Genomic DNA, 14468 nt, shown 5'->3' with positions numbered 1-14468 from the left:
TTCCGTCATTAATTCAAAAAAGATTATTTTTCTTTTTCTCTCACTTGTGGAAGAACCCTAGTTTTGCTTTTTCTCCATTTACATTGAATTTTCAATAGAAGCTTGATTTTTGCAAGATTGGTTCTACAATTGGTATTATTTCTCTTCTTTGCTTATTTCTATTCAATCCTTTAGTATTAATTCATGTTTGCTTATTTATTTATGAATATGTTTTCCCCAATTATGATTGAGTAGTCTATTTCTAGGGTTTAGGGGGATCCATGATCAATTAGGAAGGGATGTTTAATTAAAGTATTGATTTTTATTGATGCATGTTGATTCCTATCGAATGTTTTTATATCTATTCAATCCAATTTGGCCAGATTTGATTGTTATAGTGTTGCAATATTAGGTTATGCGCCGAGAGGTATAAACTTGATATTAAGGCTAGTTTCAATAGGTAGAATTGGTGTTAATAAATTGCGAGAGCCTGTTAATATCGTTCTATGCTTGATTTAGACTTGAGAGAGCGAATCAATCTGTTTAACTGCATTATTAATTGTTGATTTTAACTATTTCATCCCGAAATATTGATCATTGGTGAACCTGTGCCCTAGACTTTTTATTATTGATAATTCTTGAATTAGTTATAGTTTAGTTTAGTATAATTACACACAAGCACTCGTTCCTATACTCTAGATTTGACTGACAATTAGGAAAAGAACACTGTTTCTCTGTGGATTCGACCCTACTTCCCTGACTACTGTTTGTTAGAGGACTTAGGATTACTTTTGATAAGGTGATACGACTTTAGCCTGTCAATATCATGACCAAGCCTCTTGGCACTGATCAACATCACTTTCTATCTCTCAAGCTTGGTCTTGGTTCCTATCCTCCCAAGTGCAGCTTGAGGGGGGGGGGGTGTAAAGAAGCTGATATCATCACCAAGCATACTTCCTCAGCTTAGATATTTATATGCCACGTGTATTCTAGTTTGTTAGAGTTTGTTAGAGTTAGTTGTACATTCTGTTAAACAACTTCTCTTATGTCTATAACTCGTATATATACTCATTGTAAGGAAGACTACAGGAGATAATACAATAAGATTTTCTCTCCTAAATTCTCTCTGATTTTATCTCTAAGAAATCTGTAATAACTCAGATTCTTCACAGTTGTGTCTACGGACACAGCGTCCAGACCACACGTTAGCCCCATGGAATTTACTATATAAAAAAAACTTGTCGGAAAAAAATTACGTTGTCGGAACACATTGTTGTCGTCGGTGGATTGGTGGTTAGTGATTTTAGGTGGTGGTGGAGAGAGTTGTAAAAGTAGTCAAGGGTATAATAATATATTTACATGGTAATTAGGGGAAAATTTTAAGTAATTTTAGGGCGATAAATAGAAGTTCAGATCATGAATTTAGACAGGAGTGAGCAGAAATTCCGGGTACCCGGGTCCGGACCTGGTCCCGGTCCAAAAAATTGGACCCAGTTGCATCCGGTTCCAATTCTGGGTAGAATTTTTTCGGACCCAGTTGCTGGTGGGTACCCAGTTTGACCGGTTCCAGCTCTGGGTACCCGGTTGGAGCGGGTCTAGGTCCGGGTACCCGGTACTTAGAATTGGTTTTTTTCATATACTCATATCGAATTGGTAATATGATAATAGTTGTTAAGTAAAAAGTTAGTACTTAGTAGGCCTTTTGGCCCATTTATTTTTTTCAAAAATTTTATAGCTCAATTGGCCCATCTTAGTATGTTGTTAAACTTATAATTGGGTACCCAGTTCTGGACCTGGTACCCACCGGGTCCGGGTCTAGGTCCAAAAATTTAGGACTCAGTTTGACCAATTTCAATTCCAATTCCAGATTTTTAATACCCATTGGGTCCAGATCTATGGAATTCTACTAGGTATCTGGTTGTGCTCACCCCTAGATTTAGATGGACGGCGGATATTAGCCAATAGGTAACGTGTGCAGCCACATAGAAAATTTGATCACAATCAATTTTATTATCTCTTTCTTTGAACAAAAATAATCTTATTTTAAGGGATATAATCGTAGACATAGATAAGTAGATAGATGGTCGAGATTAGGCGGAGTGTTCTCCTAATCCGAATAGTTTACAGAATCCGGAACACTTATGGTTTGAGGTTATAAAAACACTAATTGTTTGGCGGTGTAACCCCTAACCGTCAAAATTTCTGGCGATCACAAAAGAAATTCATCTCTTTCAGTCTTTCTACGAAGTTACAGATTTCATCCCAGTTTTCTTCCGAATATTTCGACGATTCAAAAAAATTAAAGGTTTGTTTAGGTCTAAATTTTACCATATTTTGTATGTTTAGCAATAAATATTTGAGTTAGAACTAGTAAATTTCCAATTTTACTCGTTAGTATGCGTCTATGCGAGCACCGAAACGATCACAAGAAGAGCTGTGCATGTTGGGTTGATTGAGGATATATTTGATTTGATTTGTTCATATTATTGTGCGTATGGAGGTGAAATTCGCTTGCTTTGATATGAATGGGTCTGGTAATTTTCATGCGGATTATATTTCATTGATTCCGAGAAATTGTTGGGATAGTGAGTATCGAAGTTATGCGTTTTATTATCGTCTGATCGAATGGAAGAGGAAAGCTGCACTTTGGATTTGGATTGATAAAGATGAGGATTATAGTTGTTATTAGATGGTATGTTTTACTTATGTTTTTCACTGTAGAATGACGGAAACGATGACGGAAACGATAACAAGAAGAGTTGTGCAACAACACCACCGAGGTTCGTTCAGTTGGAATCGTCGACCTTCCCCTAGCAAGGTCTGTAAGTTTTGGTTGGCTGGGAACTGCAGAAAGAACCCATGTCGCTTTGCGCACACGGATGTTACTGCACCTGTCAATCGTGTTTTGCGCTTGAATCGTTCGAGTTTTAGGGAGTCCCATGATCCCAAAAAAGAAGAAAATATTAGGGAAAGGAAGCAGAATTTGTCCCTTAAGAAGAAGAATGAGGTTAAAGAATGTCATCCTGAAGAATGTGAGGAGAAAGTTACTCCATGTGCCTCTGCTGATGCTACAACAGGAGATGTTGACAAGTCCCAGTGTACTAAGATATGTGAGCATTGGATGAAGAATAGTTGTGTTCATGGTAAAGACTGCAAATTCCTGCATTCTTGGTGTTATGGCGATGGAATTACCATGGTGGCTCAACTTCAGGGACACAACAAGGTATTTAACATGGAAAATTACTTATTGTTTTCTGCTTTGCTTTCTCTTGTTGATTTCTTCTTAATTGCCAACACGTTTGAGTTTGAGTTTTACACTATTATGTAAGATGTTAAATTCATCTTCTCTATTAGATAATTGGAAAGATATGAATCTTTGGATAGCGTTAAAAAGAATGGAGAAAGTATTATCTATCTTTATCTTCATCTACTAATATGTATATATCAGGCTGTCACTGGAATCACTCTGCCAGCAGACTCTGATAAGCTTTTCAGCGGTAGTAAAGATGGGACTGTAAGGGTTTGGAACTGTCATACGGGTGAGGTAGGTATCATAAGATCTTTTTTTTTTCGTAATTTTGAGCTGTTTAGGATAAGTTTAGATCACTGACTTTGATCTTTGCAGTGCATTGGTGTAGCTGATGTGGGTTCACCAGTTGAAAGTCTGATAAGTGAAGGACCATGGGTGCTTGCAGGATTACTAAATTCTGTCAAGGTATTTTAATGCGACATTTCAGTGTTCTCATATTTTCTGGCTTCTGTGTGTATTGTGAAACTGCCTCGGAGTGACATATTGGACTTATGCTTTGCCATGTTTCAGGTATGGAACATTCAATCAAATGCCGAATTCACTCTTAGTGCATCAGCAGGACAAGTTTATGCCATGGTTGCGGCTAATGGAATGCTGTTTGCTGGAGCTCAGGTAACTACTGACCCGCCATTAAACATTCACTAGGGTTTATTATTCCTTCTCTTTTTGTATGTAATTCCAACGTGATCTATGTTTCATCTGATTCATTTGGCTTTTGAATTCTTTTTCTGCTGCAGGATGGTTCAATATTAGTGTGGAAATTCAATGCTGAAACTTCCTCTTTTGACTCTATCTCACCGCTGAAGGGTCATATGGGTGGTGTGGTCTCGTTGATTTATGGGGCTAATAGGCTTTATTCTGGTTCAATGGATAACACGATAAGAGTGTGGGACTTAGAGACCATGCAATGCATCCACACTCTTGCCAAGCATTCTGAAGTTGTGATGTCTGTTCTTTGTTGGGAGCAATATCTGATATCATCTTCTTTGGATCGGACATTAAAGGTATTTTGCTTTGTTCCCACGAGTTCTAGTCTTTATAGAAGTATACATAGCTGCCAGCTTGTTTTGCCTGCTATACTTCATTATATATGCTTTGTGAATAGCTCTTTTGGTCCTTAATCTTTTATTCCTTTTGAATGCAGGTTTGGGCTGCCACTGAAGCAGGAGAACTGGAGGTGACTTATGAACACAATGAGGAGCATGTATGTCCTCTCAATACAATTCTTGTTTTTGTCATCTTTTGCTGTCTCTTTGAATATGGACAGTGGACACTAATATATTTTGAAAGGATTTCAAACTAAGACCTTCTCTTCCTTTGCCTCCATCCGTGACTTTACTTTTGCGAATGTTGCCAACGACAATGCTTGTTGAGAACTTTGGGGCAAATATTAGTACTCCCTCCGTCCCAAAATATAGTTCCCATTTCTATTTTGGGTGTTCCAAAATATAGTTTCCATTTCCATATTTACTTCCACATTTTTCCGTAATTTGTCGAGAAAAACCGTGTCCCATCATTTATTTTCTTCTTGAAATTTGTTTTTTCCTTTGTTTATTCAACCAAAATGTTATAATTAATGCTCTTTCACAGTTATTCTCCATACTCTCTCTCTTAAAATCATCTTTTCCCATACAATATTTATTTAAATAATAAACAAATAATCTTTACTATCCTTCTTAGATTCTACTTGCATAAATTACCGTAAAAAAAGGAAAATGGGAACTACATTTTGGGACGGAGGGAGTATTAGACAGTTGACCCAGTCAGATCACACTATATTACTACTGTTGGTTAAGCAATTAAAACAGTGAAAAAAGAAAAAGAAAATAGCTTATGTAAAAGTTATACAACAGAATAAAAGCTATAGACCAACTGAATTCTAATAGATGACATTACAAATCCTCTACAGGGTATTCTATCTCTTCGTGGTATGCATGACGCAGCAAATAAGCCAATAATGCTGTGCTCAGGCAACGACAATACTGTGTGTCTGTATGAACTACCATCGTGAGTATCAATTTCCTTTTGGTCTCTCTTTGTTGGTTACTTTGCATCTATTATCTATATTCTTCAGTATTGTGCCTAGTGTTAACAATTCTATCTCTCATTGATGCAGCTTTGTTGAGAGAGGCAGGATATTTTCTAAGCAAGAAGTGCGAGGAATTCACGTTGGTCCTGCAGGGCTTTTTTTCACCGGTGATGGGACTGGTCTGGTGTCAGTGTGGCGATGCTCAAGTGATTCAACCGCATCATCGGACAAAGCTGCTTAAAACTGAGTAGCTCAGTTTGATTATTCGACAATCCACTTCGTGAAATAGAGATTGTTTGCTTCCCCATTGTAAATGTAACTACATTGATACAATTCACATGTACATAGTCAGTTGGTGTGGTTTACTCGCTTGTGGGTATAGGTTCCTTTGGAACTTATAAAAAGTGTCTCCTTTGGAGACCACCTGCTTGTTGAGTACGGCTTTTTCCTACCTCAAAGAGGAGGTTTTTGCCAGCAAAAACCTATCCAACATTAATTTATACATTTTGTCTTGCCTTTCTCTAGAAAATATATCATTGTAATATTGGAAGATCCGTTAGTATATTGTGGTTTTTTTAGCCATGTAAATTTACAGGACACTTCTTTTTATCTATGTCCGTTCCAGCATGTGTTTTGCTTTTTATTTTGGTGTTAGCCAGGGATGATCTTCCATCGATAGTAGGGGCAATCTCTCTCGGGATATTGAAGTCAACTTAATCATGCCTTTTGCTCTGTTCTTAATTTTTGTTGAACGATTTGGATATACGTAGCCTGAAGTACCCTCATCTCGCAACTCATACATAAAAAAAAAAACAATTATGTGTTTAGCCTACAAACTTACAAATGCAATACAAAGGCTTTTATTGTTACCCAAGTTATAGGCTTGTATATCACTGCTGTTTTTTATTTTATTTTTTAAATAATGTTCCAAAGGGACACTATTTTTTAAGAGAAGATGGGAAGATTTAGCGTCCACCCTAAGTTACAAAAATTCCCTTACAAGAAAACAAATTTAACTTATAAAAAAATTAATTCAAAAAGTTACTAGTTACTACACCTATTTTAACTCCATTCTCATCATAATCGGTTAAATTCGACATTTAGTATTACTTTTAATTTTTTGCACGCGTATAAGACCAGTTTACAGTTATCAAAGTCACATGACATTTCAATAAATATTCAATAACAACAAATACAAATTCAACAAAATTAAACAAAAAAATTATGTAAAAAAACTACAAATTCAAAGCATAAATCTGACAATTTGCGTCATTGTCACTATACAACTTCTTACGAATAAATCCGTCTCTCATCATAAATTCGAAAAGAAAATTCTTGTGATGATTCGACAAACCGCAAATGAGGGGTTGATAGCCATTATAGACTCGTATAACCAATTACTAATACTCTATATAATCTTTTGTTTTTACTAATACTCTATATAATCAAACATGTCAAATATAGAAAAGAAAACCCATTAATTGATAGGACAACAAAACCAAATAGATAAAAAGTTAGGCTCATATAACCAGATTTTAGGTGTTACATACACCTAAAACTATTTTCTATTTTTTTTGCTCATTTGTACAAATGTACTCCTTTGTTTTCCTTTTATAGTTATACTTATACTTTTTACGCATGCTAATGTAAAACTTTGATGGCATATCTCTAGTTTTGTATTTGTAAAAGCTATAAATATTACATATTAAAACGAATCTAACAGGAGCCCACATAATTATATTTTTATTCATGATAAATTACAAATGATGATCAAAATAAAATTGATGAATAGGATAAAATGTTAAAGTTTAACAATTAAAAATAAACTAGGTAGTATGATATGAGTTACATGGATGACAACCCCAGAAGAAGAATAATATGGGCTACTTTTGTTTTTTTAGGGGAAAGATAAGAACTAAAGAAGCAATTGATGGTGGACTAATGACTACCATTAGAATGGTAGACACTGGCTAAAACGCAACCCAAAAAACATAAAACGCGTGACATCAACCGTTCTTCAATGAACATGCGAAACTAATGTACATCAACTGTTCTCCAATGAACATCGATCTCGACGATTCTCCTTTGTTGACCTTTATCTTTATGTTTCTTAGTTTGTTTAAAATATTTCTTTGTTCATTTTGTGTTTTTTTGTCTTTTCATTAAGTTGAGTGGTTGTTCATTAGATATTTCCTCTTATGTTCATCTTTTTTTTTTCTTGTTGTTCATTGCTGATTCAGATGTTCATTGAGTTTCGTGTGTTGTTCTTTTGTTCTATTTTCATCTTCGTATTGCTTAGTTTGTTCATTGAGGATATCATTTTGTTCATTATATTATAATGCAATACGACACCGTATAAAATGATGCGTACCATTTAGATGGTAAACTCGTGTCTACCATCTAATCTGCAGAAAGGTCATATACTCATTTATTTGCTATCATTGCTTTTTTTATCTTAATTTACCACACATAAATAACAAATTCCCTACCTTTTGTTTCTCTTTTATTACTTACCGTTTTGGTCCCTGACAGCAAAAACCCTGTCATCTCTCTCTCCTCTTAAAACCCTTCCACTCGACTCCAGCCTCCTTCTTCAGTCTTCACTTTCCCCATTTTCTCTCTCCTCCCACTTCTTCAATTTGCAGACATTTCTATCATTATCTTCCTCAACCCATTTCTTTAAACCCTAAAAAAAATGGGTTATTGCATGCATCAATTTTCCGACAAATTGATTTCACCTTCACTCCCTAAACCCCAAAATCCCTACTTTTCAAAATTAACCCCTTCTCAATTCACCCTTTTTCAATTCAAAAACTCTTTGTTTTCATCCTCTTCTGCTCTGAGTTTGCGTCTTCATCCTTCAGTTAAACAGTTATGGAGTTTAAAAAATAGGGTTGCTTCAATCAGGAGTGAAAATGGTGGTGTACCAAAAAACCCAGAAAAAACTGTGCAAAAAACTGGGAAAAGAACTGATTTGAAGAAGATTATGATTCTGGGTGCAGGACCAATTGTGATTGGACAAGCTTGTGAGTTTGATTATTCAGGTACACAAGCGTGTAAAGCATTGAAAGAAGAAGGGTATGAAGTTGTTCTGGTAAATTCTAACCCTGCTACTATTATGACTGATCCTGATTTAGCTGATAGAACTTATATTACACCATTAACTCCTGATTTAGTTGAACAAATTTTGGAAAAAGAAAGACCTGATGCTTTACTTCCTACAATGGGTGGACAAACTGCTTTGAATTTAGCTGTTGCATTGGCTGAGAGTGGGGCATTGGATAAGTATGGGGTGGAGTTAATCGGGGCGAAGTTAGATGCTATTAAGAAGGCTGAGGATAGGGAGTTGTTTAGGGATGCTATGAAGAATATCGGCGTAAAGACGCCTCCTTCGGGTATTGGAACTACTATTGATGAGTGTTTTGAGATTGCTAGTAAGATTGGGGACTTTCCTTTGATTATACGGCCTGCTTTTACGTTGGGGGGTACCGGAGGGGGGATTGCGTATAATAGGGAGGAGTTTGAGGCGATTTGTAAGTCGGGTTTGGCTGCTAGCTTGACTACTCAAGTGTTGGTGGAGAAATCTTTGTTGGGTTGGAAGGAGTATGAATTGGAGGTTATGAGGGATTTAGCTGACAATGTGGTTATTATATGTTCTATTGAGAATATTGATCCTATGGGAGTGCATACAGGGGACTCCATTACGGTTGCCCCTGCTCAGACTTTGACTGATAAGGAGTACCAGCGGCTTAGGGATTACTCCATTGCTATTATAAGGGAGATTGGAGTTGAATGTGGTGGTTCGAATGTCCAGTTTGCGGTCAATCCTGTGGATGGAGAAGTGATGGTCATTGAGATGAATCCTAGGGTGTCCAGATCATCTGCACTTGCGTCTAAGGCTACTGGTTTTCCAATTGCGAAGATGGCTGCTAAGTTGTCGGTTGGCTATTCTTTGGATCAGATTCCAAACGACATTACAAGGAAAACTCCTGCAAGTTTTGAGCCTTCCATTGATTATGTGGTGACAAAGGTCAGTAATTTGCAATTTCTGCAAGTGTCTTCTTATTATATATAGTAATTTGTAGCATCAAGTATTTACAAGGTTTCCTATGTTGAAGTAGTATAATATATTGATTATGTTGTGACGAAGGTAATATATAGCTGATAATCATGAATGTCAGTATGTGGTGAGAAAGGTAAGAAATAGTAGATAACCATGTATGGTAGCCGTAAGTGGTAAAGTTCTGTTGTAGCAATCTACACGATTCACATCTGCCAAAGGCAATTATCTCTGTATGTTTACTTAGAAAGTCCTAACATTATACCATACCCAGTGGGATGTAAGGTGGGACGAAGAGAGTATGACTATTTGGTTAATTTCAGTTAGCTCAATCATATTCTAATTAGTCTAATGGAGGCATCTTCGTAACTGCACTTTGAGTGGGGCAGACCACTTCTATCTCTTATATAGCTAATCGAAATTTAGCAAAAAAGAGTTTTTTTAAAAGGAATAGTGCTAAGATCCTTCATTTGATATCAGGATGCCTTATCATCTGTGTGCTGATGTGGGAGGTAATTATTATACAGGTTTGAGGATTAACCCTAGAAAAAGAGCATGGTGCTTATTGCTTACTCCTCTCCAAAGTTGTTATGTCTGTTCGAAAAATTTTCTAGCCTTGCATGCTGCAGACAGGACATTTGCTTGTTCTGTTTTAAAACATGAATGTAATCTCTCTATGAGTATTAAGCACCTTGTTAAAATGGGGAAAGGGATAAAGGTCTAGATATGGTTGCATCAAAGTTATCCCTCATTCCTTTTAGGGGTTCTCTGGACAAACAAAAGCTTTGGAGATATCTAGGGGAACAGAAATTTCGAAGAGTGATTCATCGTTTCAGTCTCTGTTTGTACTTTCTCATGTTTATCTTCCTTCTATTCTAGTTAATAAGTTCCATAAAACTCTATAACCTTTCTTAAAGTAAATAGAAGCCGTATTGATGGTCTTCATTGATTTTCAAGAACTAGCGGACTTTACATCTAATGACATCTTTTTTATCTGCTGATAACAATAGCTGTTCTGGTCTATTGTCTTTGTAGTTGGATAATTTAATTGCGTTTGTCATCAAATCTTATCCTTGCAGGCCTTACATACTTGACTATCAGTGCTGTAAAGTGTAGTATATATTATAGGCTGTATGATTTGCCTTTTCCTGTTATGATAGCTTGATGCTCGTTTATAGGCTTGCTTTTGTGGAATAATAGATACTGATGTTTGTTTATTACTTGTAATTGTTGCTTAGTAGCTGCCTATATTCACCTCACTATTTCCATGTTACATAATTCTGCAGATACCTCGATTTGCATTTGAGAAATTCCCAGGTTCTCAGCCAATTCTAACTACTCAGATGAAGTCTGTTGGCGAGGCCATGGCCTTAGGTCGCACTTTTCAGGAGTCTTTTCAAAAGGCAGTGAGATCTTTAGAACTCGGCTACTCGGGTTGGGGCTGCGGCAAGATAAAGGAGCTGGATTGGGATTGGGAGCAGCTGAAATACAATCTCCGTGTTCCAAACCCCGATCGCATCCATGCTGTTTATGCTGTAATGAAGAAAGGCATGAAAGTTGATGAAATTCATGAATTGAGTTTTATAGATAAATGGTTTCTTACCCAGCTCAAAGAACTAGTTGATGTGGAGCAATTCCTTTTAGCTCAAAAACTGCCTGATCTGACGAGGGATGATTTCTATGAGCTGAAGAAAAGAGGTTTCAGTGACAAGCAAATAGCCTTTGCAACTAACTCGACAGAGAAAGAAGTCCGTGCTACAAGGTTGTTGTGTGGTGTTGCCCCAACTTACAAGCGTGTTGATACCTGCGCTGCAGAATTTGAGGCTAATACTCCCTACATGTATTCCTCGTATGATTTTGAGTGTGAATCATCTCCTACTCAAAAGAAGAAGGTTTTAATCCTAGGTGGTGGACCAAACCGTATAGGTCAAGGGATTGAGTTTGATTATTGCTGCTGCCATACTTCATTTGCCCTTCAGGTTTGTAATTGAGCTCAAGCTTTTTATCCTCATGCGTCCATTACTTATTGTAATGCTTGTTTGATATATGCATTTATATGTACAGTGTTGATAGTAACTTAACTTTTATCAAGCTTTGGGCGCGAGAGACACTTTGAAACTAAATGGTGTTCTGAGTCCCTATTCTTGTGTTAGTCACTTAGTCCTGTTACCTATAGCTGTGAGCCTGTGACAGGCAAGAACAGAAGTGTGCCTTATGGTAAAGATTATTTTCTCTGTGCTCTAATGAATTAGTCTACTATTTAGATGTTAGAGACATGTGGTATTTAAGCTGCACTATGACATGCTCACTGCTATCATCTTTGCTGAACTTAAGCACCAAGTATATCCTGCACTAAGAATTTCTTTGCTGACATTTTCTGCTTTTCTTATTGCACCTTTCTTATTTTCAACACTCCTGCGTTAGAACCAGTGCAAATCCTTGCTCTTTAATAACGCTTATTAACTAAATGCCATTGGACCTAACTTACACACTATGCACTCTTTTGGATGCTAACACTAATTTTTGTTGCATTCTTATCCTGCCAAATTCTTAAAATAATATCACATTTTTGTCTTGCTTTTTTGATGTGATGTTTTTATTAATTAACTCTTTTTGGTCTTATACAGATTGCGGGGTATGAGACCATCATGATGAACTCGAACCCTGAGACTGTATCCACAGATTATGACACAAGTGATCGGCTTTATTTTGAACCTCTTACAGTTGAAGACGTTCTCAATATTATTGACCTTGAACGACCAGATGGCATCATTGTGCAGTTTGGCGGGCAAACCCCCTTGAAGCTTGCACTGCCTATCCAACAGTATTTGGATGAGAACAAGCCTATGAGTGCTAGTGGGGCGGGCCCAGTTCGCATATGGGGAACATCACCCGACTCCATTGATGCAGCCGAGGATAGGAAAAGGTTCAATGCTATCTTGGACGAGTTGAAGATTGAACAGCCGAAGGGGGGCATTGCAAGTAGTGAAGCTGATGCTCTTAAAATTACAGCGGATATTGGTTACCCTGTTGTTGTGAGGCCTTCCTATGTCCTTGGTGGTAGGGCAATGGAAATAGTATATAATGACGAAAAACTGATGACTTATCTTGAGAATGCCGTTGAGGTAGATCCAGAGCGACCTGTTCTCATTGACAAGTATCTCATTGATGCAGTTGAAATTGACGTTGATTGTTTAGCTGATGCATATGGTAATGTGGTCATTGGTGGGATTATGGAGCACATCGAGCAGGCTGGGGTGCACTCTGGTGATTCAGCATGTTTTCTCCCCACCAAAACTATTTCATCTTCGTCCTTGGAGACCATCAGGTCTTGGACAATGAAATTGGCAAAACGTCTGAATGTTTGTGGCCTAATGAATTGTCAATATGCCATCACAACATCAGGGGACGTTTTCTTGCTTGAGGCCAATCCTCGTGCATCACGCACCGTTCCATTTGTATCCAAGGCAATTGGACACCCTTTAGCTAAATATGCTTGTTTGGTTATGTCTGGGAAGTCTCTTGGTGATCTGAATTTCACGAAGGAGGTTATCCCGAAACATGTATCTGTGAAGGAAGCCGTTCTGCCATTTGAGAAATTTTCTGGTTGTGATGTGTTGTTGGGCCCTGAGATGCGAAGTACCGGTGAAGTTATGGGTATTGCCTATGACTATTCCCTCTCTTTTGCTTTGGCCCAGATTGCTGCTGGACAAAAGCTACCATTTTCCGGTACTGTGTTCTTGAGTTTGAATGATTTGACAAAACCTCATCTTCCTGCTATCGCACGTGCTTTTCTAGGCCTCGGGTTCAGCCTCGTCTCTACCTCAGGAACAGCTCACGTTCTCGAATTAGAGGGCATACCTGTCGAGCGGGTGTTGAAGATGCATGAAGGAAGACCTCATGCAGGGGATATGGTTGCAAATGGGCAGATCAATTTGATGGTGATTACAAGCTCCGGTGACGATATTGATCAGATTGATGGACGAGCTCTGAGAAGAATGGCTCTAGCTTATAAGATTCCGATCATAACAACCGTTGCTGGTGCTCTAGTGACGGCAGAGGCAATCAAGAGCTTAAAGTCTAGCCCTGTGAAAATGTATGCTCTCCAGGACTTCTTCCAAGACACAGCCGAAAGTGGTGCATCTAAGAAATTGCAGTCTGTATCTTAAGCTTCACGACTAATACTCTGGCGGTCGAGGTAGGTAATAACTCCATTGTCAAACTTGGATGAGTTTAAATATCCTTTCTAAGTTATTATTTGATGGTAACTGTATTATGTATCATAAATTGATGGTTGTAGTATTAGTGATTGAATGTGGATTTTTCGTTGCCCACAAAGTAGTTTGGGGCTATTAACCTGTAATTGAGGAACAAATTTTGATTTTCCACTTCTTTAGTTTGCTAGCAGTAGGCATTTGCAGCTACATGTTTGATGTTATTTGTTTCATAAATCTGGAGTAACAATTCCTTCGAAAGCAAAAAAAGGAAAATAACTCCATCCTCCTGAATTTATTGACCCATTTCATCATAGATTAGGATATGACCTAATTTATCGATAATATTCACAAGATATATCAATTATTCAATTGTACCAAGGATGTCTTGGCCTAGTGGTTAAGATTGAGGTGCTGTTCGAATCTCCCCTCTCCTTCTTTGTACTGCCTTCGTGGCTCATATGGATCAAAAAAAATATATTCAATTGTATGATTATTACCTTCATTTATTACCATCTCTCACGACTCTTAGCCATAAAAGATTTATATTGAAGATATATACTCAAATCAGATAAGTTCCGCTTGAGTCAGATAAGTTGCACTGTTGGTATTTTACTTGATTGAGGAGTTTGTCTTGTTGTGAAATGATATGTTTTTTTTGTTGGTGATTCTCGGAGTGAAATAGATGTTACCGTCGTAGGCATATTACAAAAATATGTAAATGTTCTATTAGCTTTAAGCAGCATTGTCGTTCTATTAACTGGAGCAGGATATGCTCTAAATATCTAACATTGCATAGGTGTTCTAATACTTAATTTAGTGTATAAGTAAAGTAATTTCCCATTTTGTCTGCTTCTAATTTTCTCATTAGTGCAT

At 37.3% G+C, this 14468-nt stretch overlaps 2 protein-coding genes across 3 annotated transcripts; both read left to right on the top strand.

Annotated features, from left to right (window-relative positions):
* Positions 1-2044: 2044 nt before the first annotated feature.
* On the top strand, positions 2045-5931 carry LOC104905489 (zinc finger CCCH domain-containing protein 48). 2 transcript variants are annotated; one of them, XM_048641240.2, is made up of 9 exons: positions 2045-2284; positions 2701-3202; positions 3428-3523; positions 3605-3694; positions 3800-3901; positions 4027-4293; positions 4434-4493; positions 5199-5296; positions 5406-5931. In XM_048641240.2, exons 2-9 carry the CDS (start codon positions 2702-2704, stop codon positions 5557-5559), a joined length of 1368 nt encoding a protein of 455 aa, XP_048497197.1. In that variant the 5' UTR covers positions 2045-2284; position 2701; the 3' UTR covers positions 5560-5931. The 2 variants fall into 2 exon arrangements, with proteins under 2 accessions (XP_048497197.1, XP_019107736.2); XM_019252191.3 differs by having other exon boundaries at positions 2045-3202.
* Positions 5932-7824: 1893 nt separating this feature from the next.
* On the top strand, positions 7825-13766 carry LOC104905490 (carbamoyl-phosphate synthase large chain, chloroplastic). Its single transcript, XM_010694055.4, has 3 exons — positions 7825-9348; positions 10665-11357; positions 12006-13766. The coding sequence occupies exons 1-3, from the start codon at positions 8014-8016 to the stop codon at positions 13545-13547; spliced, it is 3570 nt and encodes a 1189-aa protein (XP_010692357.1). The 5' UTR covers positions 7825-8013; the 3' UTR covers positions 13548-13766.
* Positions 13767-14468: the final 702 nt, after the last annotated feature.

Source organism: Beta vulgaris, chromosome 1 (genome assembly GCF_026745355.1).
Source record: "Beta vulgaris subsp. vulgaris cultivar EL10 chromosome 1, EL10.2, whole genome shotgun sequence".
NCBI classification, from domain to species: domain Eukaryota; kingdom Viridiplantae; phylum Streptophyta; class Magnoliopsida; order Caryophyllales; family Amaranthaceae; genus Beta; species Beta vulgaris.
This window is presented reverse-complemented; position numbering and strand designations above follow the sequence as displayed.